Genomic DNA, 26576 nt, shown 5'->3' with positions numbered 1-26576 from the left:
TAAGAATTAATAATAGTTCAAATAGCAGAAAGGGACATTAATTTCTCACTCATGAATATTAATGCTTTAGTAGACAGTCTCTTCCTGATGTGCTTTCAAACATAATTCTCAAGTCTGCAGCCGGTTACCTGGTACTTCCACTATCCAAAACATCCCCACTGGGCCACCAGAAGACATCAAATCACCCTGACTTGGACACTAGCAGAGAGGATGAGGGCAGAAGACAACAGAAGTGAGATCATGGTGTCCTGATAACTTTCTTCAGAATACAGTAGTGTTTGCACAGCCAAAACATGCCCCAACGCGCAATAAAAGTAGGGATAAGGGGCAGGATAAATATGGTAGAGCAGTATGATGGTGGACTATGATGGCAGAGGATGGATCACAGAATCACAGGATAGTTGGGGTTGGAAGGGACTACTGGAGATCCTCCAGTCCATCCCCACTGCCAAAGCAGGGTCACCTGGAGCAGGTGACAGAGGAGTCTCCAGACAGGGAAACTCTATGAACTCCGTGAGCAGCTGTTCCAGTGCTCTGCCACCCTTGACGTAAAGTTCTTCTTCAATATTAAATATTGGACTGCAGAATTAGCTTTATAGGAGGTGTGGATGACCTGCCAGGCTACGCCCCATGAGCTGGCTGAGAATCCCTCATCTACTCCTTTCCAAGAGGGCAGAGCAGATGGATGGAAAACCACCTGAAGGGCATGTTCAGGTGCTGGTGCTTCAATGAGCATCTTATCTTGAGGCATACCAGAAGCTGAATAATAAGAAATTCTTTATTGTTTCTTCCTCTTAGCACTGCATACGCTGTGCAACAGGAACTTAAATTGAGAGATGATGTTCCCCACCTGATTTCCTTTGGAAGGAGAAGAAAGTGAGCTGCCAGGAGTAAATTTCAGGTAATGCATTTCTTTACGTCGTGCGTTTAACAGCACTGCACTTCCAAATAACTGAGCAGGGAAGGATCTTGTGAGATGTATTTAACCTCATTATATCTGATGCTGGGTCTTGAAAAGCTTTAGTTGAACTAAAGACTCTTATGAATATAAAATCAAAGTGAGCTGTACATTAAGGGTTTCGTATTCCCTGGCAGCTGCGCATGTGCACACCCAGCTCTCATTAACAGCAATGGCAAATATGTGTGCCCATCGCTCAGAAATCAGACCTCTGAGTACTTTGTTGGGTTTGTTTTTTTCCTAGAGATTTTCTCTATTGGATCTTTAATTAATCTCCTACTCGGCTTTTTCCCTTTAAGCTATCCCTCTCCCTCCCCTCCCTTTCCAATGGGAGCAAACCCCCAAATCACTGGGTTTTTTTGTCAAGTTTTTCCAAGCCGATACAGTTTTACAAAATGCACCTGCATATATTAACTACAATGGAGGGTTTGCAGCACATAAACCACAGAGACGGGGAACGGAATAAATGCCTGGGACTTTGAAAATACTTTTGCTGCCTGCCAACTTTAAACAAAAAAATAATAATCAAGCAAAGGTAGATATGAAAATGAGAACATGAATGTTTTTGCATTCTTTTTGTGATCACTGTAAGGCAAGAGTCTGCAACCTTGTGGAACAAAACACACGCATTTCATTCTGATTAACATAAAGACAGCCCCTTCTAACGTGATTCACAATTATTAGCCTCTCTCTTGTGTTTGGGGATACATGGATTATCAGCCTAGCATATTTTGAACACATACACATTTTAATTCCTTTCCTAAACCATTTTAGGCACTGCAGTCAAATTGCAGAGACAAAATTTATAGATCAATAATTTGATATTTTTTTTCTTTCCTTCTCTCCAGTTAAATTCCTAAATGCTGTGGGAGATAAAAGGCAGTCAAAAACAATAAAAAGACAGGATCATGGATAATGGAAGGTAAGTCAAATTTGAGATGCCCCTGCTCTTCTATTTTTAAGTTTATTATTATTTTTATATAACAGGCTATTTCACTAGCTGCTACTGTATGTGATGTACTTACTTATCGCCTCCACAAACTGTTCAAAGAAGCAGTATGGGAACAGCGGCTCAGGCAGCTCTCTGAAAAACATCTTGAGTGCTCCGGTGACAACGTGGATGTCCTCCCACTGGCTGTCGTCCAAATTCAGCTTCTCTTCTGGGAAAACACGAGGAGAAATGGAACAACTGGTTTTAATGAAACAATTACAAGACACTAATTATTATGTTAATGTTTGCCTACTATCATCAGCAACCGTTAACAGCCTTCTGCACCTAGAGGTTTGGTGCTGTGCATGTTTTTTTTTTTTTTTCCTTTTTTTTTTTTTTTTTTTTTGTAGGAAGAGAACATTTTCAATGGAATACCATCTGTAGGAATGCAGCTAACAAAAAAACAAGAGACACAAAGAGACAGTACCATTGACACAGTATGTCAGATACATTTATTCCCATAATGCATCAGTATGAAAATTAGCATCACAGCTCAACATGATTCAAAGCTATTTGGTTTTGAGGCCGAGGGGCTAAGAGTTGCCAACGATGGACGGCTCAAGGGACCGGCCTAAAGGCCTTGCAGAGCCAACAGGAGACATATGCTAAACATGGCAATAGAAAATGAGTTATTGCTTTACATGTGTTAGCCTTGCTATGTACAAGGGAATAATGGGGGAATGCTTTTCTCCTTTTTTTTGCCTGAATGTAATGTCAGCAAGGAATAGAGGACTGTGAGAGAAAGGATATTAATTCCTTCTTACTGCTTCAAAAATATTTTGTTTGGTTTTCATCTCTGGGAGGAAGATTTGCCCAGCAACAATATTAGACAGACCCCTGTTGGCCTACCTAGGCTATGCAAAGCTGTCAAAAATGATAACACACTAAAGACAAACCACAAGTGCCTCCAAAACTGTTTTGCAAACAAAAAAAAATGTTTTCTTTTGAAGCTTGACTGAGCTAAGGAATTTAAATATAAAAGAAACTAAATGCTAAAATAGAGTTTCTAATAAAAATAAAACAAGATTGGATGATTATTCTATTTTTCTTTGAGGCTTTTTTTGTGGTTTTTTTTTTTCTTTTTAATTCTAGGAGAGTGATACTGTTAGAACATAATAAACAGTGAGATCATAATCCATATAAAACTCGAGGAAAGAGCAAATCCTTATTAGTCCAAATTAAAATGATACAAAATGACACACACTTTCTCCAAGTTCTGTTACTCCAAAAATGGAGTTTGCTTTTTTTCCCCCCTATGTGCTATGATTTTCTCTTTTAGAAAATTTCAGTCTGGATGTAAATCGGGGGCCAACCATGAAAACTGCTGAACAAATTTAATTTGAAGCAACATAGTCCTGAAATGTTTTACTAAATGTCACTGAAATTTCATGTGTAGCAATTCAGCTGGCTTCAAGAGCAGCCTCTTTACTGAACTGTTGCTAAACAAAATGGTAAAATCATTGAAGACACATGGACACCCACAACTCTGGATCCTGGTGCTGTAATGGTTTTCTCTACTTAAAAGGCAGAAAATCTTATTCAAAATGGAGTTGTCTTTCAATTTTTATTTAATAAATGTTATTAAATGCTTTCAAAATTTCTGGATTTGGGAGATGTATACAAATGAAGAACGGACCCAGTTCCTTAACTTGGAGTAACGTGAGACAAAGCTGGAACAAAGGCAGACTTGTGCATTTCATTTAGATGTCTTGCTTGCTTCTTTGGTTTCAAGCCTCTTTTTTTTTTTCCCCCCTTTCTTTCTTTTTTTCCCATTCAATTACCTCAATCATAAAAGTAATGATTTGATCTCAAATGAGTTACCAGAGGGGATCTTCTTTAGACTCTGAGATCATATTTGATTGATCGTATTTCAACAATTAGCCTTTTATTTTGCCACACACTATTGAACTAGATCGACAGCATCTTAGCAGGCCAGCTTTAAACAGTCAACTGTTAACAATAGCATCAAAAAGAGGGACCTGATGGGGTTTACTGTCACTTTAAAGAACAGGGTGGGTTTTCACATTGTTGAAATCTGTCAGATATTTTGAAATGTCCCTCTCACTATGGTGCCACACCCCCTGCGTGCCCTTATAATAAAATTGGTTTTACTCCTGATTAAATCATTTTCTCCCTACCCACTACCATACTTCTCATAATGGACCTGTGTGCTCTACAGCTGGTGTTCTTCCCATGGTACCAATTCTTACTTTATCTTTTAAGCACTTTGCTGCTAAGATCTCATGCAGAGTGCTTATGTTTTGTTAAGAGCTTCATTCTTAGAGAAATAGCTTAACACATGTTCTAAAAATGTTGTACAACTTATTGCTTAAAACACATTTAGAAAATGTATAAGTACTGTAGCTTTGGCACAGAACTTTAAGTAGAAACCTTAAAAAAAAAAAAAAAAAGAAACACAACTTGTTTTTGCCATGCATTTGTCTTAAATGTCTAAAGTGGAATGCTTGACTTCTAAGGCTTTATAGAGACTTATCTTACCAGATTTTTGCACCATTTCCAGCTCTTCAAGGAAACGTGTTAGGAATGTATCATCGTGAAAGCAAAGGGTGTCAATTTTCCCTCTAGCAATAAGAGAGTTTTTAAAAATGTTTGCTAGAAGGAACAAATGCCAAGTCAAAAAAAAAAAAAAAAAAAAAGCAAAAAAAAAAGGAAAAGCAAATAGAAGTCCATTGAGTGTAAGACTCTCATTTGGTTCCCACTGGTTGGAATCTCTCACATGCCATGGTGATAGGGCCATAAAGAAACACACACACACATTTCAGGCTGGGTTTAAGGCGAGGACCTGGCTTTTTGGCTTTACTCAGACATATTTCTTATTGGGGTGTTTTGCTTACATAAAGATTAAGTCCCTAATCTGGTATTTAAACTTGACAGTCAAGGACTGCTTTCAGTCAGGAGATACTGTATCTGGGAAGATGCTCAAAATCTCACAGTCCTAAAAATTTGCTTTAACTTGTCAGTAGTATTTGATTAGTTCAACCATCACTGCCAGTTGATATCATATATCTTAGATACAGACACAAATATGCCCAGAAAATCCCATAAAATTTATGCTAATACTCAGGCTGAAAATATAAAGACCACATTAAGGGAAAAAAAAGAGTGTGGGCACTTGTCAAGGTTATTAGTTTTAAAAAAATCGATATATAATACATTTGTGAAGGGAACGTGTGTTTTGCTGTGTTATTATCTAGCCTATTCAACAATTCACATTTTTAATGGCACTTGTAATGTCTGCAGTAGAACCAAACAGGAGTTCAGCATTGGTTTAAGGGTGCCATTCTGAGGTTCAAAAAGGAAGAAGGTAATCTATGGAAAGATCAGCTAAAGACAGGAAAAAAAAAAAAAAAAAAAAAAAAAAAAAAAAAAAAAAAAAAAAGAAAATCAACCAAAGCTGTAGAGAGGGCTGAGTTTTGAAAGAAAATGGATGTGGTTCCTCTAACCACATGCCCTGCCTGGTATGTAGACTAATCTCTAGGAGCAAAATGCAATCATTTGAGAGTCCTGCTCCTTCACTTGTCTTTTCAGATAGTTCATAGGTTGTATTCTCCCAGCTCTAAGCTGTCTCTCGCCCATGCTGCCATCACATGCCAGAGCACCACCTTCAGAAGTCCTGCCCCACTTGGAGCATTCCACATTCTTGCAGCTCATGGATGACCCCAAATCACTTGGGAAGCAAGTCCTGCAAACCCAGGTCTGCTGTGGAGGTTGTGCCCTCAAAAAACTTTCTAAAGCCTTTGGTGAGACAGGCTCTTTTTTGGGTCTCATACTGTGATCCGTTTGCTGGCATTGCTGCCTTTTCCATCATTTCCCTGCTGGGGACTGCACACAGCAGCACTGGGATGAAAATTTGGCTTTCGGGTATGTCAACCCCCAGCTCCAGTGTGGGAAACCTCAGAGCACTGGAGTTTTTACCCCAGTGTATGCTGAGGGAGATCTCCCCTGGAGAAAGTCCTCTGTGGCACTGCTAGCTAATCCTTACAGTCGCCCTCACAACAAAATCATTGCAGAAGAGCTGGGTGCTCACAAAGCATTTCCAATTGGCTTAAACCCTGGGAAATTTTTGCACTCACTCATCCCAATAGGCATTTTACTACGGAGAGATCCCAAACAAAGTCCTGTGGTTGAAAGAGGAAAAGAAAATTCCTCATGCAAACACTAGGAAAAGACGAACTGACCAATGTCATTATGCTTTTTTCTCCAACTTGAAGAACCTTTGTATGAAATTTGAAGACACTTCTTTTTCCTTTCTTTTTAATAGTTATATTCATCAAAAATATTTTTCTGATCATTCATACTCTTCAACTGGAAAAAAAAGGGAAAGAGCAGACTCAAGCAGAAGATCTCCACTTGCACCAGCACAGTTCTTCATGACAAAATCCCTTTGTGAGGGCTGTTCTCATGACTGACAGCACAGATATCAAACTGTACACTGAAAGGTGTGTGTGTGTTCCATTGCTGTACCTACATTTTACAAGCCAGAGCTTCTCTGATCACCAGTGCAGAGACACAGTGGTATTGTTTGGGCAAACAGCTTCTTTCAAAAACTCAATTTAGAGCAGCAATCGAGCACAGAGATGTCCAGAGACATGACAGCAATGGGATGCTGTGAGGTGGTGAAGGTTCTTTCTCAGTCTGTGACAAGGAGTTCAATCCCTTGGTGATACAGCACATGATGCTGAGCTTCCTCTGCTGAGGTAAATCCCGCCCTGGCATTGCATTGTTCACATACACCCTCCAACGTGCGTAAACCCCCTGGAACTTCTATGAAATAGCACAACAAAGGCCTCAACTATTGTGAAACAATAATTTCCTCATTCAGGTGGAGTTTTATGAGTTCTTCCTCTCTCCCTTGCTAGGTTTGGGAGCTCCATTGGCCTGCCTGAACTCAATGCATGGTTCCTCTGAGAAACCTCCAAGAGTGTTTAAACAAATCAAGGAAAATGTCAGCTAAGCAAATCATTACATTTTGTCTGCAATGGATTTCTAAACAGCCTCGTCTGAATCCATCCAATGCTAGCACTGATGACTTATCAAGGATATAGTCAGCAAAAGAAAGCTTGTGTGCTTTTCTCCTCCTCTGCTGGAGGAACCTGGCATGCCCTTTTAACAGAAAATTTAAGCTGTGATGTTACAGTGCCTGAACATGTGTTTATTATTGGAGTGCCCATTTCCATGAAGTCCAAGCACAAATTACTGAGCCACTTAAGCTAAAATGCAGAACATCTCTGTGTGCACCCAGAACGCTGCTTATTCTGGTCCCCCGGAATGACAGTTCTCTGACCTGGGGGCACGCTAACTTAAACCCCAGCCTGTGCCAGAAAAAGAGAAGATTTCTGTACTTGGGCACACTGGGTCACATTCATCCTCATATAATTCCACAAAGTCCAAAGAGTAAGAGAGGGATGAACTATCTCATTGTTTCTGTGAAAAAGATCTAGCACAGCTGAGGAGTTCAGGGGTGGTACATCACGAAGGCATGCAGAGGAGTTCAAAGGTTTGGAAAAGTGGTCAGCCAGTGACACCACAGCCCTGGGGAAATTTCTATGCTATCAGTTGCTGTTTGGAACTGAAAGTATAAAAATGTGCAGTGGTACTAAAAGGACAATACTTTTGGCAGCCAGAAACAGGTATCATCACCAAGATACTCGTACATTATTCACTGCCAATACCTGCTACAGGCTTCAATGACAGATATTAGTTTTGACTTAGCATATTCTATCATCGTGATCTGAAGCAATAATTACTGTGATGGGATTATAATTACAAGTACTTTTAAAATTCATTAAATTTAGCTGAATCAAGTATTCCGTATGGGAAACAGAATGATTTTAAAGAGAGAATATTTCCCCTCAAAATGCAGCTGAAAGCTCCCTAAGAATAAATAGACCACTTGTTTACAGATCAACATACTTCTGCCAGACTCTCTCGGAGGTGACTTGTAAACAAAGAGTAGGAGCAGGCAGACACAGCCCGAGCATCGAGACCTGCAGGGCCTGATCACTCTTTCTTTTGGGGCCAGAGAAATAGTCAGGTACCACCAAGGGTTTTAAAAAAGGGACAAGGAAAGAGCACAGAGGAATTCCCACCCAGCTCTTACCGTCCCACAGAGCACCAGGGCTGCCCGAACACCAGGAAGGGGCTTGGCAAACTTTCTGCAACTCACAGAAATCAAATGTCTGTGCTGAGGGGAAATTACATTTGTCTTACAGTGCTAAGATTCTGCCCTCTATCTAATTCTCTCTACTTACTTTTTTCACAGTAACTTCAGCTTCTTCCTCATAGTTAAAGCACAATTTATTTTCTTCTTTCTGTTTATTCTTCCCTCTTTATTTTGAACTGGGCTAATGACCACAGAACAAAAATACCAAATGCTTGCCTAGATCAGTAACTTATTCTTCAGGATACATTTTGCTGTTCAAAGGGAAAAGTCCATTCTGAATTCTGCTTTTGACTTGATTGATCTTCTTCTTTGTTGTGTGTTGTGTATACATACATTAATCAAGGTAAATATCTGCCTTCCAACTTCAAATCTGTTATTAACATTTTTTTATTGTGTAATTGCTCTCCAGTAAGCTTCTCTGCAATCTAATTTTAGAGGTTTTATCTTTTTTTCCTTCCCCATTTACAGTCAGATCTTTTATCAGAATTATGTGTATCAGTGTCCGCAAATCTACATTTTAAATAAATTGAAGGCTCTCGAGATCTAATACAGAGAGGAATTGGACAATGACTCTCTGTCCCATTTTCATACTTCAAAAATATGTTCATATTCATATCTTTTTAATTGTGCTACTAACTCAGAGTGCTTTAGGATTCTGTCATATAGCTGTTCTGTTCTTCCCCTTCTTTGCTGTTTCTAACGCTGCTTCTATTTCCATTCTTGTCAAAAGCCTTTTCATAGTCCAAAAATCTGTACACAATGTTTTGTAATATTTGGCAGACTTATCTGAAACCTAATTCACTGCCTTCTTGTGATTCATGGGTCATAAATTATTTCATATGTAATGTACCCCAAAGGGTAAAAAATTCTTTGTATTAAATTTCAACCAGATACTTTAAGGGAGGAAAAAAAAAACTGGGAAAAGAGTATTTTTCAGACACTCTGTAAAGATCTGACCTCAATATATTGTCTAGTGTGTTGTCTTCCACAAATGGCATCTCAGTATCCTTTAGTAAATATGAGATTTCAACATGCTACAAGCGAAAACACTCTGCTGTTGTGTGGGCTTGCTATGGACAACTTTAAAGGAAAGGAGAAATACAAAATATGAAGCACTGGATCAGACGAGTGATGCATTAAATCAGTCCTGTCTCCAGTGATTGTTAAACTGAAAGGGTCTGCATGAAAACAATTCAAAACACAAGAATACCACCCAATCCTGACTTGTTGCACGCAGCCAAATATATTATTGAGACTGACCCCAGTAACAATGAGCTTGTGCCTCAGTGAGTGAGTTTCAATAATCAAAGGAAATAATTAACAAAACAATAAAGATCATTATAACTTCCTTTATGTAAATGACTTCCAAATGTAAATAGATCAAAGCTCAAGCTAAAATTAAGCAATTCCCCTAGTCCTCCTACAATACTAGAAAGGAACAAACATATATGATTTGTTTACAGCTACAAGGATTATCAATGAAATATTAGTTTGTTGTTTCATGAGAAAAATAGAAATCTGAAAAATTATCAAAGTGCTATTCATATATTCCTCACATCTGTAACCCCATTTATTTTGATGGGGCCATTTCCAAGGAAACTGGTTACCCGTACATGTAAATCTCTGTTCTCACACCTTGTTTTTTTCAGGATGCCCAGAGAACAAAGTTTAGATTTTTATGTTTTAATGAACAGGCTCTTTGAAGTAGAGCATCTGAAAGAGGTATTCTTACATGAAGTCAGGTGCACACAAGCCCTTTAGATGTCAAGGACAAAACATTTTATTTTGTATAGAATTTATCTTTTGGTTCACTAAAGTCAAAACACTTCTGTTCATCAGAACTTTTATAAAGGACTGTTTCATAATATGAATCCATTTGGATTATCTGACCAAAGATAAGACTTCAATGGACTTACTATATCATTCACCACTGTACCAGTGCCACAAAAGGGAATTACAATTAATTGGATTATGTTGGTCTCCACCCGCTGATTGTAGAAGAGAAAGTCTGAAACTGTAACTATTTCAAACGAACCATATCTCTCATCAACCATGGGATTTGGGCTTTAATTTACCAATAAGGCTTAATTTCTTCTCTATATTCTCTTCTGGTTAGGAAGAGGTCATTTAAACACTTTATTCAAGTTATTCACAAAGAAAGGACACTTTTGTTAAATACTTTCAAACTAGCACTTTAGTACTTGCACCTTGCCTTTAAGAATTACTTAATTTTTCTATGAGCAATAAAGTGAATTGCCTTGAAAAACCCCACACAGAGGACCCAGGACTGCTTTTGAGTCATAAGAATAATTCAGGCTTCACCTGGTCCAGTTCATGAAAATTTGGCTGAAGTTGTTACCTAACACAACAATTTGTTACCAGTTATGTAGTGGACAGAGAATATCACTTCACCTCATGGACAGACGTGAGGTAGTGAGAGTTTTCCATAGCAAAGCACCCTGTTAGATGTAGGTTTGTCTGTACGGAAAGTTACATTGGGAAAGGCAAAGGTACGAATATAAATTTGGTAAAATCTGATATAAATTTAAATTATAAATTCTATTAGCTTGGAAAAAGCCATGCGTTGCAATGCAGGGAACTTAAATTATGTTAATTAATGTGACTTACGTGCTGAACCCCAAGAATAATACCATTCTTATTCTATACATCTTTAAGCTTGTACATATATATATATATACACATATGTATATATGTGGAAATATCCAAATATGTTTATACACTGTATTTTTGCTGATGGCTCTGCCTCAAAGCTGTTAGCATTTTTCTTCACTACCCTTACTGGAAGGTTATTTCCTTTTAGTTGCCAGACTAAATTATTCGACTTTATGTACTTTTAAAATAATTATTAATATCAGTAATGCTCGCTTTGATTTTTTCTATATTTTGTCAAACTTTCACATTCGTTTTAAGGAATAAAAAGTCCTCAGTCAACTTACTTCAAAACCATGTTGCTTAATTCACATTTGCATTACTTTTTGCTAATATCTGAAGCTCTAATTCCGTTCCCTGGATATTAGCTGGGACTAGCTATGCTGTTAAAGATAGGAATGCTTCTAAGTGCTTACTGAATCAGGGCGTATGAGATGATAATTGTATGTGTTTAAAACAAAACTTTAAACAGGAGGGGATTATATAAGTTGCTAAAACAAATATATCTTCAAGTGCACTGAAGGACTTTCAAATGTTAAAGAAATGTCCTTTGATAATAATAGTGCTAATAATAACATGAATTTTCAAATATTTTTATGCGTTTTGGAATCACATGTTACCCTGAATATGGAAGATTCTCGCTAAGTGCACTTGTCTCATACAAATTCATCAGCTTCAGGGTTCCATCCACTCTGACGCCACACCAGCGTATCATGTCCTGATCCAGGCGTGGGTTGTCCTGCACATTTCAGTTTCTCTTGCAGAGTGCTGGCTTACAAACATTGACATTTTTGTGACAGCAAAAATAACTTTCATTCGAGAAATATGATGCTTTTGCAGATGTGGAAGCCCAAAGTGTCTGATCAAACCTGTGTTCATGAAATCCATGGGATCACATGACTGGTGGGATACAGAGCTGCGTAGACAGCAACGTTTGAGACTTTGCCCAGGTCTTTTTGACTGAAAGGTTGGAATTTTGGAGCCAGTGTGGGCTTGAAATAATATCTCCATCCACCCTGCTGCGTGCAATTCCACATGCCCTTCCATACCTTCTCCCGCTGAGCTTCAGGAGATGCATAAACACCCGGGGGCACACGTAAACACACCTGGCAGTGCCTGTGGTTCCTCCTTGGCAGGGAAGGGGCGTGATGAAATTCGGGTGACTCGCGTCGCGGTGTTTTGCATTTCCCACACAGCCTCACAGCCTCACGTGTAAGGAGGAGACAGCAGCGTCTCCTGCATCCACCAGATCCTTGCTCACCTCACACCTTTCCCTCTGCCTCACGTGCACATCCAAGTTTTGCATTTTCATTTGCTCTGTGGTAGAACCCAGAGCAGATTTGGGACATTGCCCATTGATTTGTGCCTCCCTTTCTCTTTTCCAGGGTTTATCTGGATGTGTATCCCAATTGTAATGCTTCCAATTCCTCTCATTCCACCTCAACTTACAGGCATATATTACAGGAGGACAAGGGTATGCTTCCAAACAATTTTAGAACTTTATAGTACATGGATTTTTCCTGTTCTACAAATCAGTCTTGTGAATGGACTTGTAATAACAAGAGGATTTCAACATAAAATAAGAGATTTTCATGTCTTTGGTTCCTTGAGACACATTCAGGTCCCTCCCATGAGAAATATATTAAAATATTGATTAGATTAGAGCAACATTTCAAATAAATGGAGATTTATACTTCCTTTTGGAGACAGAATCTTATAAAAAAGTTTCAAGGCATCACACAACAAAGCAGTTGACAAGAAAGATAGCATCTGCTTTCCTGGCTATTCAAGCTGAAGTTTTTCATTCTAAATGCAAGCAATGTTTCCAAAGTTAACATAATTAACTCACGACAATCCCGAAACATCATAATATAAGATACAGATGGAAATTCAAAGCTTTAAAAATGTCATATAACTGCAAGAGGATTACCATTTTTTAACAGCGTGAATCTGAATACTAATTAAAACAGGTGGTTTTATTTCAAACACTTTTGCCCACAGTGGCATTACCAGGAAGGTTATTTATCTATTAATCTATTAGGAAGCATATATTGCTCGAAAATTGCGATGTGCGATAATAATGAATTTAAGAGATAAAGGAATGACACTCTGTCCTGCTTCCTGAAACAATAAAAGACCAGTAGTTCAATTAGTTAGTAATTTCCATGTGACTATTTGACAGACTCTACTAATTGTTAAGCTCCCACTAACTATTGCTTTACATAATTAATTATATTCAAACGTGAACAACAAAGACATGTGGGCCAGTTGCCCTTTTGACAATGTTTTTCGCAAACTGATTTGCTTACCAAAAATATTTTTAGAAAGAAAAGATACTAATCTGAAGTGGAAATACACATCAAAAAACGTTAAAACAGCTCTGCATTTTACCATGGTTATGAGAAAAAAATTTGGATTGTTTAACATATCATTTATGCTGCATGCATAATAGCTGAAGTCTTCTAGCAGAGATCTTTCATATTAATTTAGCATTGCATAAAATTCATAGTAACAGGTCCAAGGGTCAAGCATCATTCATCATTAGTTGAAGTGACATTTGCAACCCTTCATATAGCAGCTGCTTGAAAGGGGAAAGAAGGTATTCTTTGGGAGAATGGGGGGTAGCACACAATCCCTGCTCTATCCACGGAAGGGAAAACAAGGTGCCACTATGTCAGCGTGGTAATGTGCTTAAATTTGGTGATGTCATTCTTCCCTAACCCCCACGAGTCACAAGGCACAAGGCAGCTGCATTCCTGAACTTCGGAGTTCGGGTGGAGATAAGTAATAACTAGATGTAAATGAATTACATTACTGTGGTTGTGAACATAGCTCTGTGCATCTAAATTATGATTTATATCAGGATCCTATCTTGTTTTTGAGAGTTTTCTACATGTTAACAAGGCAGCCCTTGTTCTCATGGCATCCTCCAGGCATAATAGTTTCTGGGAAGCCAAATAAGATCACTTTTGAAACTGCAAGACAGCATTCCAAGACTTTGCAGCAGAACACATTGGCCAAATTAGGACTTCTGAAGACTGTTAACTAACAAATAAAATCTTTTTTTTTTTTCTTTCTTTGCGGCATGTCTTCACTACTATAAAACATTAAGATCAGAACCGAAAATGTGAGCAATTAAAATGAAAATATAATCATCTGCAAGAAAAGATAAATTTGTATTAAATGGCTAATACTTCACAGTCCTTTTGATATTACAAGTACTTTTTAAGAAAATATATATTTTATGTCACAGTAATTTTTATTATGTGAAACATGTGATCTCTTTGGAATTATGCACATTTATAAACCACAGTCATTAAAACAGCATGCGACACAAAGTAGTTTGATTTTGGAGCTTTGCTAATATTTGGTGATTTTCCTCAACTTTATACCTGAAATATATTTAATTTATTCATGTCGCTAATTATCTACTAGTATTAAAGCACTGGGATGACTACTAACCCAGACTACTGCTTCTTCCTTAACAAGTTTAATGATTTTTACAAGGGAAACCAATGTTTTTTAAAGAGTCACTTAGAAGCACATGAAAAATGTTCAAGGACATTGCTTATTACACACTGCAATTCTATGAGCGGCTATAAATTAAACTTCCAGTCAAAACACTTCTACCAGTGAGAATTCACTTTTCTGTACTCTCCACGAGCATTAGGGAGGAGAGGGTGCACTGGTCTGGAGTCAAAGTAAGGTGCAAAATAAGGATTTAATGGTGGTATTTTGTTATAGCCAATATCAGCACTGGCCCTTCACATTGCACAGCAGCTGTGAGCCTCAGACCGAGTCCCAGAATGGTTTTCAGACCAGGTTGCTCATATATTATGTTATTTAAAATACAAGAAGGTGACAAATACACCCCCAAATCAGACCAAAAAGCATTTCCACGTAGGACCAGTGCTGCCAGTCCATGACTCCCATGTCCTCTCCCTTTCCCCTGGGTTTTAATCTCCGTGCAGCCATTAAACACATATGTAAAGATGTTATAGATACCAGCCAGGCAGAATGGCTGTAAAAGGAATAGAACAGCAGAGGCAAGATGACTGGCAGATAGGGTTGCCACATCCCCCTTAAAGAGACTGCTCCTTTTCCACACCTTATGTCTCTTGTACCATAAAAATATGCATAGATGTATGTGGGAGCATCATAGCAGATTTCTTGGGATGCGTGCCATGCATCTGAGCTCCGAAGCTGGCTCAACGTTGTCACCATTAAGTCGCAGTGTACACAGCAACACTTCAATCTAATTTCAATTAGGGAAAAGTTACACAGAAACTTCTTTGAGAGTACACATGACCCTACACATAAATACCAATTAAATTCAGTATCATCAGTGTCTTTGCAGTGAACATTGATATCACCAGTGAGAGGAAGGAATTTAAAATGAGGCAACGCTTGATGACATTACCTCCATCTACAAACTCTGCCTGTGTTAACTAGTACGTCAACGATTAGTGAAACAGTGGGATTCATCTGTGAAGAAATGGGGTGAAAAGTAGAAATGACATGAAATTTTCATTGCAGGCAGTTTTTATGTGACATAAGGTAGAATATTGCATTGCTATGCAACAAAATGCTACCTGGTAAATGAATAAAAGCTTAGGCTGCTGAGAAGCTACAGACACCAGCAGTGTTGGCAGTTGCAGTGAGATAGAAGGAGAACTAACTAAACTAACTAAAACTACTTCTCATACCAAGGACATACAATCTCAAACCAGTTGTTTTTGTGCTTAACTATCCCTGCGTCCTGAACGCAGAAAAAATCTGTAGTGAAAGGGGCTTTCAGTGTGGTTAGATCAGTGAGATTGAGCCTGTTTATATGTGGATACTCAGGATACACAGGCACTGCATTTAGACTTGAGCCATTTCCTTTTGTTTGCCCATCTTTTATTTAGAAACAATGGGACAAAAAGTGCGGCAAGCTAGGGCTTTACTTCTTGACAACCACTTTTCCATTCCAAAGCTAGGAGACTTTCCTAACATGCAGTTTACTTGAGGGAGATAAAAATGTGCCCTTTAAGCCCTTTCCACAAAGCCAACACCTCCCAAACCTGCAAGACCAGGAGGAAAAGTCATCCTAAAATTATTAAGGCTCCTTGCACACCATTGCTCATTGGTGACTGGGGAGGTTTTACAGTCTTTCAAATCTTCTTTCAATCACAAGATGCCTTAAATGGACAGAAGGTCTTAAAATGTGCTCTCCATCTCCCCAGTTGAGAAAGATACATTGAAGGGGGAGGCAGGGGGATTCAGGCCACAACACAAAAAGCATTAATGCAAAGAACAGTGGGGTCTCTCCCTAATTTGACTTTCTCTACAGGTGGTCTGCAGCTGCATCCAAACAGGTTACACTACCGCCTTCCCATGGGCATTACAACAAAGTCGGATCTGTATTCACAAGAATACATTTGCTGGCATGGGCTGATTCAGGTCTAAAAATAAGAAAAAAGCATTTTTCAGTATAGCCTGAGGTAACTCTCCGCGCCAGCAGAAGACAGTAGCACTCTTGTTTCACTGGCTGTGCGTGATGATAAAGGATATCAGAAACCCACTTCATGTGACTCACCGAGGTCCACAGCCAGATTCCAATTGATTCATTTTATTTGCATTAGTTTGTTCTCCATCGACCACACAACAGGCTAGACCAAATCAATAAGCAATATTCTGTTTTCTATTGACTCGGGGGGTAATTCGCACTGGGCCCTGTGACTGCTGTATCTGATTTTATAGTTCTGTATATCATCATGGAAACGGCGGGGCTCAGAGACCACTGGGAGCAGGCAGAAATGGGAAAAAATTGCAAAGGCAAGGTGAGATATTGGCTTTTAAACTGTTGCACCAGGCAGAGGAGAGGTCTGTGCTGTGGGTGCAGAGGGTGTTTCACTTTGTGCCTAAGGAGTTCTAAAGTGAGGAACGTGCAAACCTGCCTTTGGCAGTGTGCAAAAAGGATGTAGGGATGAGAGGAGCATGTAACTGTTGTGCCACACTTCCAGCCCCAGGACAAGGCTGTGAGGTGGTGCCAGCAGCAGCTGCACCCTGGTTGGGTTTGCAGAGACAGAGCTGTAACCCATCAGTTTGGCACTGCCAAAATTCCTGCTGCTGACACCAGCACAAGGAGTTGAACCTGTGTGAGTGTGAAATGGCTTGGTGGGGTTTTCTTAAGTAGATAGTGCACGTCTGCTTGCATGGATTTCTGTACAATTCAGATAAAGTTCCAGAAGTTTTTAACCATTTTCCTCTATTTTGGTTTTTTTCCATTCCTTAGCTTGTTCACTGTACCCAGGGAGAGATATCTGCTCGCTAGAAGCCTCCAAATAATGCAACTTTGCATTCCTCAATTTTTATTTTATATATTTTTAAGGCTTCCTCTTCTTGCAAGTAGTGGATAACTGGAAATAAAAGAGCTTTTGCCCAAAACTGTCCCATACCACTTCTTCCCCATGATCTTGCTGACATACTCAATATAAGAGCAGGGCAGCTGTCATTGCCCCTGCATAGACAAAGACACTGATTGTATTGTGATATCTCTTTTCCCTTAAAACTTGTGAATCCTCCTTCTGCCTCAGGTCTCAGATTCCTTGAGCTGCTGTACCAGAGAGCTGGCTTTTCAGTGTCTCCCATAATCTTGGCTTTTCTACAAGAGACAGAAAAAGCAGGCTGGGTACTGGGGTGGGTGTATGTAAGGGGTGGCAGAATACGGCCCAGTGTGTTCTTCCTATCAAATACACTTGACAAACTTTAATGAAAAGTCTTCTCTACTTCCTACTAACAGATGTTTCCAATTTTTTCTCTCTCAGCACTTTAAACCACCATCTTCAGTTTTCATGTCTAAGAGACATTATTATAGGATACATCATAATGATATACTGTACATTCATATACAGTATCCCATACAATGACTAGTTGATTTATAATTCAGATCCAATAAAGGGAAAAATTGATTTAACTGATGACTAGTGAAATACTAAATGCATTACAATGTTTGAAAAGAACATCCTTTTCTTGCAATACGAGTGACATAATAAAATTAAATATGGATATAAGATAATGCCCATTATTATTAGGCAAGTGGAATCAAAGGGAAGAAAAGGAAGAAAAGCAATCTCTATGGATCAAGGAATGCCTAAACTTCCTCTTCAAATGTACAAAAGAATGAAGACAAATGGAAAAATTTCACAAATAAAGTAAATTCAAATAATCTTGAATTACAGTATAAAGTTAGTTTTCCATTAACTGGTCTTTGTCCATCAGGACTTGCAGCAGTGCTGTTACATTTGGGTACCATACTGGGGGTAAATGTGAATTCCAGGGGTCATTACCTTTGGGTTTTTAAGCTCTGTGATAAATGTTTGTTTCCCTAAACCCGTGTAGCATCACAAAGCCACGATTTAGCCCCACATCCAAGAAACTCATATCCTTGTCCTACCTCTCACCCCTTCAACCCAGCAAAGTTCCGACTGAGGCTCATCCCCATTTCTCACCCCATACCAGAATACTCACACAATCTATACTGAGGCGAGGCAGCCACTAATTTCCATGTCTCATTCCAGAAGCTTTACGACTGCTCCCCTTTTCCCTGTGCAGCTGTGTGGGCAAGGAGCCTGCCCGGGAGTGGTGGGGAGAGCATCAGCAGGTAGGGAGCACAAAGCCAAGGTACCAGTGAGCTGCCTCAGTGTTTGGAAGAGCTTCTCAACATATTGAACATTTCCAGGTCAGAAATCGAGGCCATGCACCTCAGAATTAGTTGGGATTTTAACTTTCTTTAAGCATCTGCTGGAAGTCAGTCACTCCAGCATTTGCACATATCTTTGTTCTTCCAGATGGGTAAATTGCTTCTAATACAAAATAACTCCGAAAGCAGCTGTGATTGCTCATACAGACTTAGATTGATGGTCAATTTTTTATAATCCTAGTGCAGTAGTTTTTCCCTGTAGGAACATGTGTATTTTGCTTCTGGAGAAGCAGTGGCAGGCAGTAATTGCTGCTGGAGCCAATGGAGTTTATTATATTGAAAGAATCATACAGTCGTTATAACCAAAATAACACCCAAGTAACTGGCACTAAGCTACACCTCAATTTCACTGTTGCATCAGGAACATTTTTTAAAAGACTTTAGCGATTTCAGATATCTTACAGAAATGTTACTATATCTAAAAACCTTTCTGGGGTTTCAACCCATATTATGGAATTCAACAAAACATTATTAGCCAGCTCAGAGAAATGCACTAGCAGAATCTGGGGGTCAGCTAATTTGTGCTTAAACACCTCCATTTGCATGTGCAAAAGTGGATAATTATGCTCCAAGTTGCCCATTCATGTGTACAGATGGGTGCACCCACACATTCTTGTGGGATAATTTTTGGAAGCCTATAGAAAATATGGTCTTTAAAGATTTTAATAAGGTTGGCAAAACATACTTTTTCTGCATAAAATTATGTAGTTCCCAAGTCTAAAATTACTTTGATTTAAAAATGAGAATTGGCAAGGGATTAATCCATAATATGGTCTAATTACTTTTTTCTTAAAAATTAAATGGTCAAAATCTTAACTCAGAATAGTGGTTACTGTTTGTGAACTGAAACTAAGAAACAGAACTGAATAAGGGATTTTATTAGGTGTCTAAATATGTATTTAGCTAATAGAATCCTCTTACCTTTGGCTGAATAACAGGTGTAATAATTCTGAAAGCATATTGAGTTTATACATCTGAAGCATAAAGCCCTACTAATTATATTTTTATGAGATCGAAATGCACACTGGCCAAAGCTTGGAAATAAAAAGTAGAACTGACTTGCTGTCATTAACTTGCAGAAACATACATTCATGAATACACACACTCAAACAAATAAAGGGACAGAAATACAGACAGACACAGTAGATGCTGAAAACAGATAACTAACACATCTTTTGGCTGACATTGTCAGCTTTTATTTAACCTTTGCATTGTTTAAAATGCTGAAAGTTTAATTTTTATTTATCAAAGTGGATTCAGCTATGTTCAAAGGGCATTTGCCAGTCTGTAACGTATAGGGCTTGCTGAGCACTGCTCGATAAACAGATCAGGTTTTCAGTGAGGACTGAATTTTCCCTGTCATGTTCAGCAGGAAAAAACAGTATTAAAGCAAGGATACTTTTTCATACTCTCTGGTATTTTATTATTTCTTTGTTTGCAGAGGTTACTTCTACCAGTAAGTAAATATCCCAGCGAATTTCTCTTTGTCCTTCATCAATCAGAACCGGTCAATTATCAGACTAGTGCAACTAGATCAAAACTCCAGGCAGTGTAGTCATATTACCACTCATATTATTACTAAAAGCGCATCTATATTCCAAACTGGGATACCATAACCCCTTTGTCATTTTCCAATAAAAAAGACCATACCAAATAGGCAGAGCACACCGTAATTAGCAGCTGGCAGAGAAAGCTGTAAATCTGTATGAGTTCTGAACGATTTGCTTACATTGTTGCTTTGTTGACAAATGATGCTGTACATGTTAATGTTCCTGAAATGTCCCCATTGCACCTGATGTGCCAATAAATGCCAGCCAGCTGTATGAATTATGGAAATAAGATTTTTGTTTATGAAGGTATCCCAGACATTTATTTTACTGCATGCCTCTTGACAGATTTAATGTCTGGAGTTACATTGAGAAGATATTTGCTACCTGGCATAATGGATAATGGAAACTTTAAAGGCTTTTTTTAATGATGAGACTAATATATTTTTCTTTAATTTTACCTTGTGGCTACACATTTACTCTCGATATAAAGCTTGCATATTTTAAATGAAATGATACTAAATTGTTCCTAATGTACCATGAGTTGGATGAAGCCAGTGCTGCAGCGTATGAGAGAACAGAGGAAAAGTAGCTCTGAGAGCTACTAAAACAAGAGCACTACATGCAAGTTTTCCTATTTCTCTGGGTTTATTTTATCTCCTGTGCACATTCACTAGTATATCATTAGTGCACAAAGGTAGCAGTTAAATCTCAGGCATTTCAAAGTATGATAAAAATCTTTTAACAGATGTATTTATAGCAGGCTCCATAAAACATTCATTTAATATGCTAAGGCAAGGCACAGAGAACATAGAAACTTGTACAACTACTGCCTATATTTAACTATATTTAACTGGATTCAGAACCAAAAAATCTGTTACTGAACTCTGAATATTTAAAAACAAGGTGTGTGTTCTTAAGTAAGACACACAAAAAATCCCTGTAAGTATGGGAGTCATGAAAACTCTTGTTCCAACCCTGCTTTTAGCAAGCATCATCATTCTAGCCAGGGAAAAATTATCGCAGTTATCCCATCTCTGTAACAAACTCTGATCAGACTTGTCTAGGGACAGGTTTGCAGGTTACTCTGAGTATCCCCCAAAGCTGGTTCTGCTGTGGAAGGACCCCAAAGCTCTCCCAGCACCAGGATGAGCAGCAGGTGCTGGCTCCCGGGTGTCCCAGCCCCACATTTTCCCTGCCCTGTGAGCTACGGAACCTGATTCCTGCTCCAAAGTGGAAAAATTTCGCCTGGCAGAAGAGCCTGTACTACGCAAGCTCTTCAATTCTTCCTCTATTAGCACATGTTAGTGTATTGTCAAGAGGAACAATAGCAACCCCACAAACTATTTATTCCATCAAGAACAATTTATTGTCTTTTGTAAGTTCGTTTCCAGCTTCTGAAGCTCAAGAGAGAAAAATCTGCTGGTTCTTTAAAACTTCAGATGTTAGGGACTATTTGTAGTCATCATATAAATGGGGGTGGTAACCAAATTAACCAAATTCATTTTGTAACCACAAATCATTCCTATTAAAATACTCCCTTCTCACCCCACCTCAAAAGAAGAATAAGAATAATAAGAAAAAAAGGAGTCCAGATGGTTAAAATTATTTTTAAGCAAATATTTAGTGGTTACAGTTGAATTCTTCTGGCACACATTCTCCACTACAAAAATGACACCCCACATTCACTGTGTTAACCATTTTCCAATGTGCCAGCCAAATGAATGCCTCAGAGAACACACACACACACACACACACACACACACACACGTTATGGAAGCATTATCAGAAATGCTATAGTTAAGGTTCCTTTGCAATTTGGGCAGAAAGTGAGGCTGTTTTACACAGTGTGGTAGAATTTCATCTCCAGGTATGGCAGGCAACTCCTCAACAGAGAGCTGAGATTTCTACAGCAAACCCTTTCTTGAAGCACAACTGGTTTTCAGCATATTCCTTTATTGCGAAATGTCACTGGAAATTCTATTTGGGGAGTGGGGGGAAAAGGCTTGCAACTCTACATTCACAGCAACTGCCATCTCCGTATTTTGCACAGTTTAGGAATGTTTCACTAAAAGACAAAAAATTCCTTCTTTTATTTGCTATACCCTAATTTTAGCCTGTGTAAGAAGAAGCCCAAGGAACTCCCTTTGTTGCTCTGACAGTTGCTTTAATTCTCCCATGTTTTTCCTCAGGCTCATTCACACACTGACCCACACTACTTGGAGCACACCGAGGGTGTATCCCTGTGTTTCCAAGAGATTTGACAACCACCACCTCTGCACACACGCCCCTCTGTGCTCCCAGTTCACACCCCGGAGCAGACTGGTGGGAGGCTGATGGGTGGAAGCAGGAGCACTGGCACCAGTATGGTGCTGGCTGCGGTGATGGACGGCCGGGGAAGGTGTCCCCCCGTGCAGCTCCTGCAAACTGGTTGCTCCAGTCTGGCATCCCAGGAGGCTTGCCAGATGGAGAAACCTTCTCCGCAGCAGAACTGCAAGCTGTGCTTCTCGGGAAACTCGAGGCTGTAACCCTTTCCCTCTTCCTCCACATACCCTGTTGCTTCCAGATTTCTTTCGATGCCTACATATAAACAACCGAGACGAAATCTTCATTTCTCAGAGACACACAAACTTAACTCGCTTCTAATCCTTTTTCCAGCAAATTAACCCCAGATAACTTAACACTGTATATATAGCTTTGGGAATAGAAGCTAATTCATTCTAGGTCAGAGCTAAAACTGTGCATGTGATCCGCATGAAATGGATGAGTGTATTGTGGATGCTCACATATTTTTAAGCAGAAGAGAAGTTTGTTGTGAAGTTGCAGTTCTGGGATATCATATTTGCATGGGCTGACTAAGGAGTTGTTTTGGGCAAAAATTAAGGTTGGTTATCTAGTGATCTTCTTCACCTTTAGTTGATGAAACACTGCTAATAAAAGCTCTGATGAAAGCAGCAATATAACATCAACAAAGGTTTATTTTGATAGAGTTTAAGGTCTGAATTACATATATTTTTTAAAAGAAAGGAAATACACAGCTCTCTTTCCGTGTATGTGCATATGCACACCTGTTTTACATTGGTGTAACTCCTCTGATCTCAATGTTTTACCTCAAGATACTGAAAGGTAAATCTGACCCATACCATAAAGCCTCCAAAGGGCTAACTCTCATTATTTTTGCTCCAAAAGCCTGTATTTTGCTCAGTGGAAGATTAAAACTAATGTATAGCAGAGGAGCAATGTAAGGAATCCCAGGGTAAGTCTCCATCCTCCTCTGGGTACCTGCACAGTGGGGTAGTGCAGGATCTCAGGCTCCACTATCCATTTTCTGTTTCACGTGCATGGAATTCATTGGAAGTAATGGGAAGGAAATTATAGCAGTCTCACAGGTCTCTAACAAGAGATCACTGTGTGGAAAAATGTGACTTGTCAAGGGCTACTTTCTTTGTATTGTTTCATCAGAAAAATATACCGTAAAGAATAGCTGAAACCTAAAAGCTTTGCATTCCTCTTCCAGTACTAAATCAAACCAGATATTGGTAAAAGGTGCAATTTCACTGAAAACATACCAAAAGGTGATAATATTCCTATTGACTGAGGCCAGTGTATGGCATAAAACATATACTCCTTTTCCAGTACCTTATGCCATGAATATTTGCATTTTCCCTCTGCAGTTCACTGCTTAAGTAGTCTGTTTACAACCAAGAAAATAAACACACAAATATCAAATAAACAAAGGGAAGGGATTTAATTAAAGGCTAAATTTACTTACTTTGGGGAGCAATTACTCTCAAGCATTCCTGCTCTTTCCTAATATAGGTAAAAGTTCACTACACCAAGGAAGAATATCTCAATCAAGCATAGATAATTTGTATTTGTGAAGGAATAAAACAATATATGTATATCCTTCAAAGTTTCACATGTGTGTTCCTGCAGAAGAGAGGAGCAGAGCAAACCCCCATCACTGCAGGGGATGCTGCAATCAAACACCCCCTGAAAAGACAACGGGGAGTGGAAGGAGAAGTGGCCACCAGGGCCAGGCTTCTGTCGTGCTGCACTTTCTGATCGAAAATCAAACCCCAGGAAGGTGCCTCTGTGCAAGGAGGGTTTGCAGGGCACTGCTCTGCCAGGGCTGGTTGTAGAAAATGTTACCTGTCTCGCTCCCTATTACTTATGCTCTGTGCTGAAGAGTGGCATGCTGATTAATTACTACTCTAAAGTGCTTATAAAGCATCAGTCCAAGGCAGGTTTACTAGGTTGGGGCCTCCTGTGATTTATTGACTAAAGAGAAAAGCAAAGGCCATTTGTGAAGGAGCATTTTCTTCTGGATGGAGGGGAAAAAAAAAAGTAATTTAAATTACTCATCCTCTGCTCCCTCCAAATTAAAATGTCTGATCCTGCAGAGCAAATCCAAAGACTTTCTTCCTCTGAAATTTATGCAAAAAGATAAACAGCAATACTTTTACTCCACTTTAAAGAACACCCTGCAAATGGTAGAAAAAGAAACAGCCTGAATCAACTGGCAAGAAAGGTCTGAAATGTTTTCTTTTGCTAATATAGGGAGCTGATCAGAGAACTTCAAAATAATTAGAGCAGAAATTCTCTAATACATTTTGCTTTTTCAAGACTGTTGTTGGAAAGGAAGAAGAAAAAGCAAAGCACAGGCACAGTCACACATGCACGAGGCATATCCACAGGAAGGATTCACTTGGTTCTGGTTTGTGTCTGCTGCTACTTTGCTTTTTTTTTCCCCACCAGTAGTAAACTGGCACTTTGGGTTTACTTTGCTTCACTTACTAAAGCCTTTTAATAGTATATAGTGCAGGAATGTGAGAGAAAAAGATTCCCATATGACAGAGATCCTTTGATATTGTTACTTCAACCAAAACTTTGAAATACAGTAGCTGGTTTTGTGTGTAGCATATGACAATTTTTCCCCGAGTCTTAAAAACTTTGATTTACTTAACTGCTGTCGCTGATGTGAGTCATAGAAAAGAAAGTATGAAAAGACTGAGAGAGAGGAATGGCTCATGTGTTAGTCTATTTGATGGCACAGGATTATATGGGAAAATAATTAGTGCAGTCTGTAAAAAGACAAAAAATATTGGTAGCAAAGAAAAAAAGAAGATAATGTCAAATACTTCCAATAATTTTATCACTGTTTCAATACAATATTATGCAGATTTTCTATTACAATTTATTTCTGTGTAGTAGCTAAGGTTAGACTAAGCAGGGGAGTAAGTAAACACACAACCTACACCTCAGCAGAGCTTTAAAGTGTGAGAGCATCAAGGATACCCTTGGAGTTGTTAATTCTATTGGAAGAAACTAAGATTTCTTCTGGAGTGAGAAAAGGTGATTTGGGGATACCCGCCCCACTCCACCACTGGCAGCTTGAGCAGTCCCAATTGCTCGCTTATGATCAAAGCAGATTGCAGTGAGCTCTGGAAGCAGCCTGGAGAAGGGCACCAAACAGGTGGGATCCAAATCCAAATTCCCTTCCTGCCAGTGCCTCATCCTGCCCCAGACATGGTCATGTCACCTACAGCCACCATGCACCCAAAATTTAAAGGTGAATATCAGAGAATCATAATCACAGAATGATTTGAGTTTGAAGGGGCCTTAAAAATCATCTCACTCCAACCCCCTGCCACAGGCAGGACACCTTCCACTAGACCAGGTTGCCCTAAGCTGGCCCTGAGCACTGGCAGGGATGGGCATTTGCAGGTCTAACATGTACATTGGAAGGCACTGACACCACAAAGCTGAAGGAGGGGAGGATTTCCTCCGCAACCTACTGAGATGCCTTGTCCTTTGCTGGCTTGCTCTGCTCCGGGAAAAGGAATTGCCTCTTACCTCTCTGTGGTGTAGTTTACCTATATGTAAAATGAAGACAGTGCTTGCCCTCAAGGGGTGTAGAGAAGCTTAATTAAGCAGGAGATTCTTAGCCTTAATCAGACTTCTCTCACTTGCTAAGTACATGGGAAATCCTTCCGTTCAGGAACAAACTTGACACCATGACAAATGAATCAGCTTCCTTACCATTTTGCCTTTGGGAATTATTTTCCTTGAGAACAGATATTTATGAAGCTATAAAAAATTCAAAAAAAATTACCCAAAGCAAACAAACAAACAAAAAAAAAAAAAAAAAAAAACCACAAACCAAACCCAGAGCCCCACACTTCTATCATTGCTGATGTTTTTCCTTCATATCCTTCATATTAAACATTTCCTGCAATTTTATTTTATTGGGGGTCCTGCCTTTGGGAATTACATAAGGACATGTATGACAGACTACCTACATGTGGTAGGTGTGTGAGAGCTGTGAGGTGTGTGTGGGGAAGTCCTTCCCATCCCATCTGTCGACCTCAACCCTTTCCCTCTATGGATATGATAATTTAGGAGAGGGGGGACCCCTTCACTGTCACTGCCAGTGGAGTTGCCTGCCACAAAGAACTAAGAATTGGTCCTGCCAGATGCTG

General features: G+C 39.2%; 1 protein-coding gene across 1 annotated transcript in view; it reads right to left on the bottom strand.

Moving 5' to 3' along the window:
• ARHGAP15 (Rho GTPase activating protein 15) overlaps positions 1–26576 on the bottom strand; it is a gene marked incomplete at its 3' end in the record, with an annotated part of 304078 nt that overhangs the window by 57466 nt on the left and 220036 nt on the right. The window contains exon 11 of the mRNA XM_082285569.1: positions 1984–2118. Coding sequence (XP_082141695.1) covers positions 1984–2118 — 135 coding nt within the window. The remainder of the gene's footprint in view (positions 1–1983; positions 2119–26576) is intronic.

This window comes from Coloeus monedula (assembly GCF_965178545.1).
Source record: "Coloeus monedula genome assembly, chromosome: 7".
Classification (NCBI taxonomy): Eukaryota; Metazoa; Chordata; class Aves; order Passeriformes; family Corvidae; genus Coloeus; species Coloeus monedula.
The sequence above is the reverse complement of the archived record's forward strand: the minus strand, read 5'-3'. Positions and strand labels throughout refer to the sequence as shown.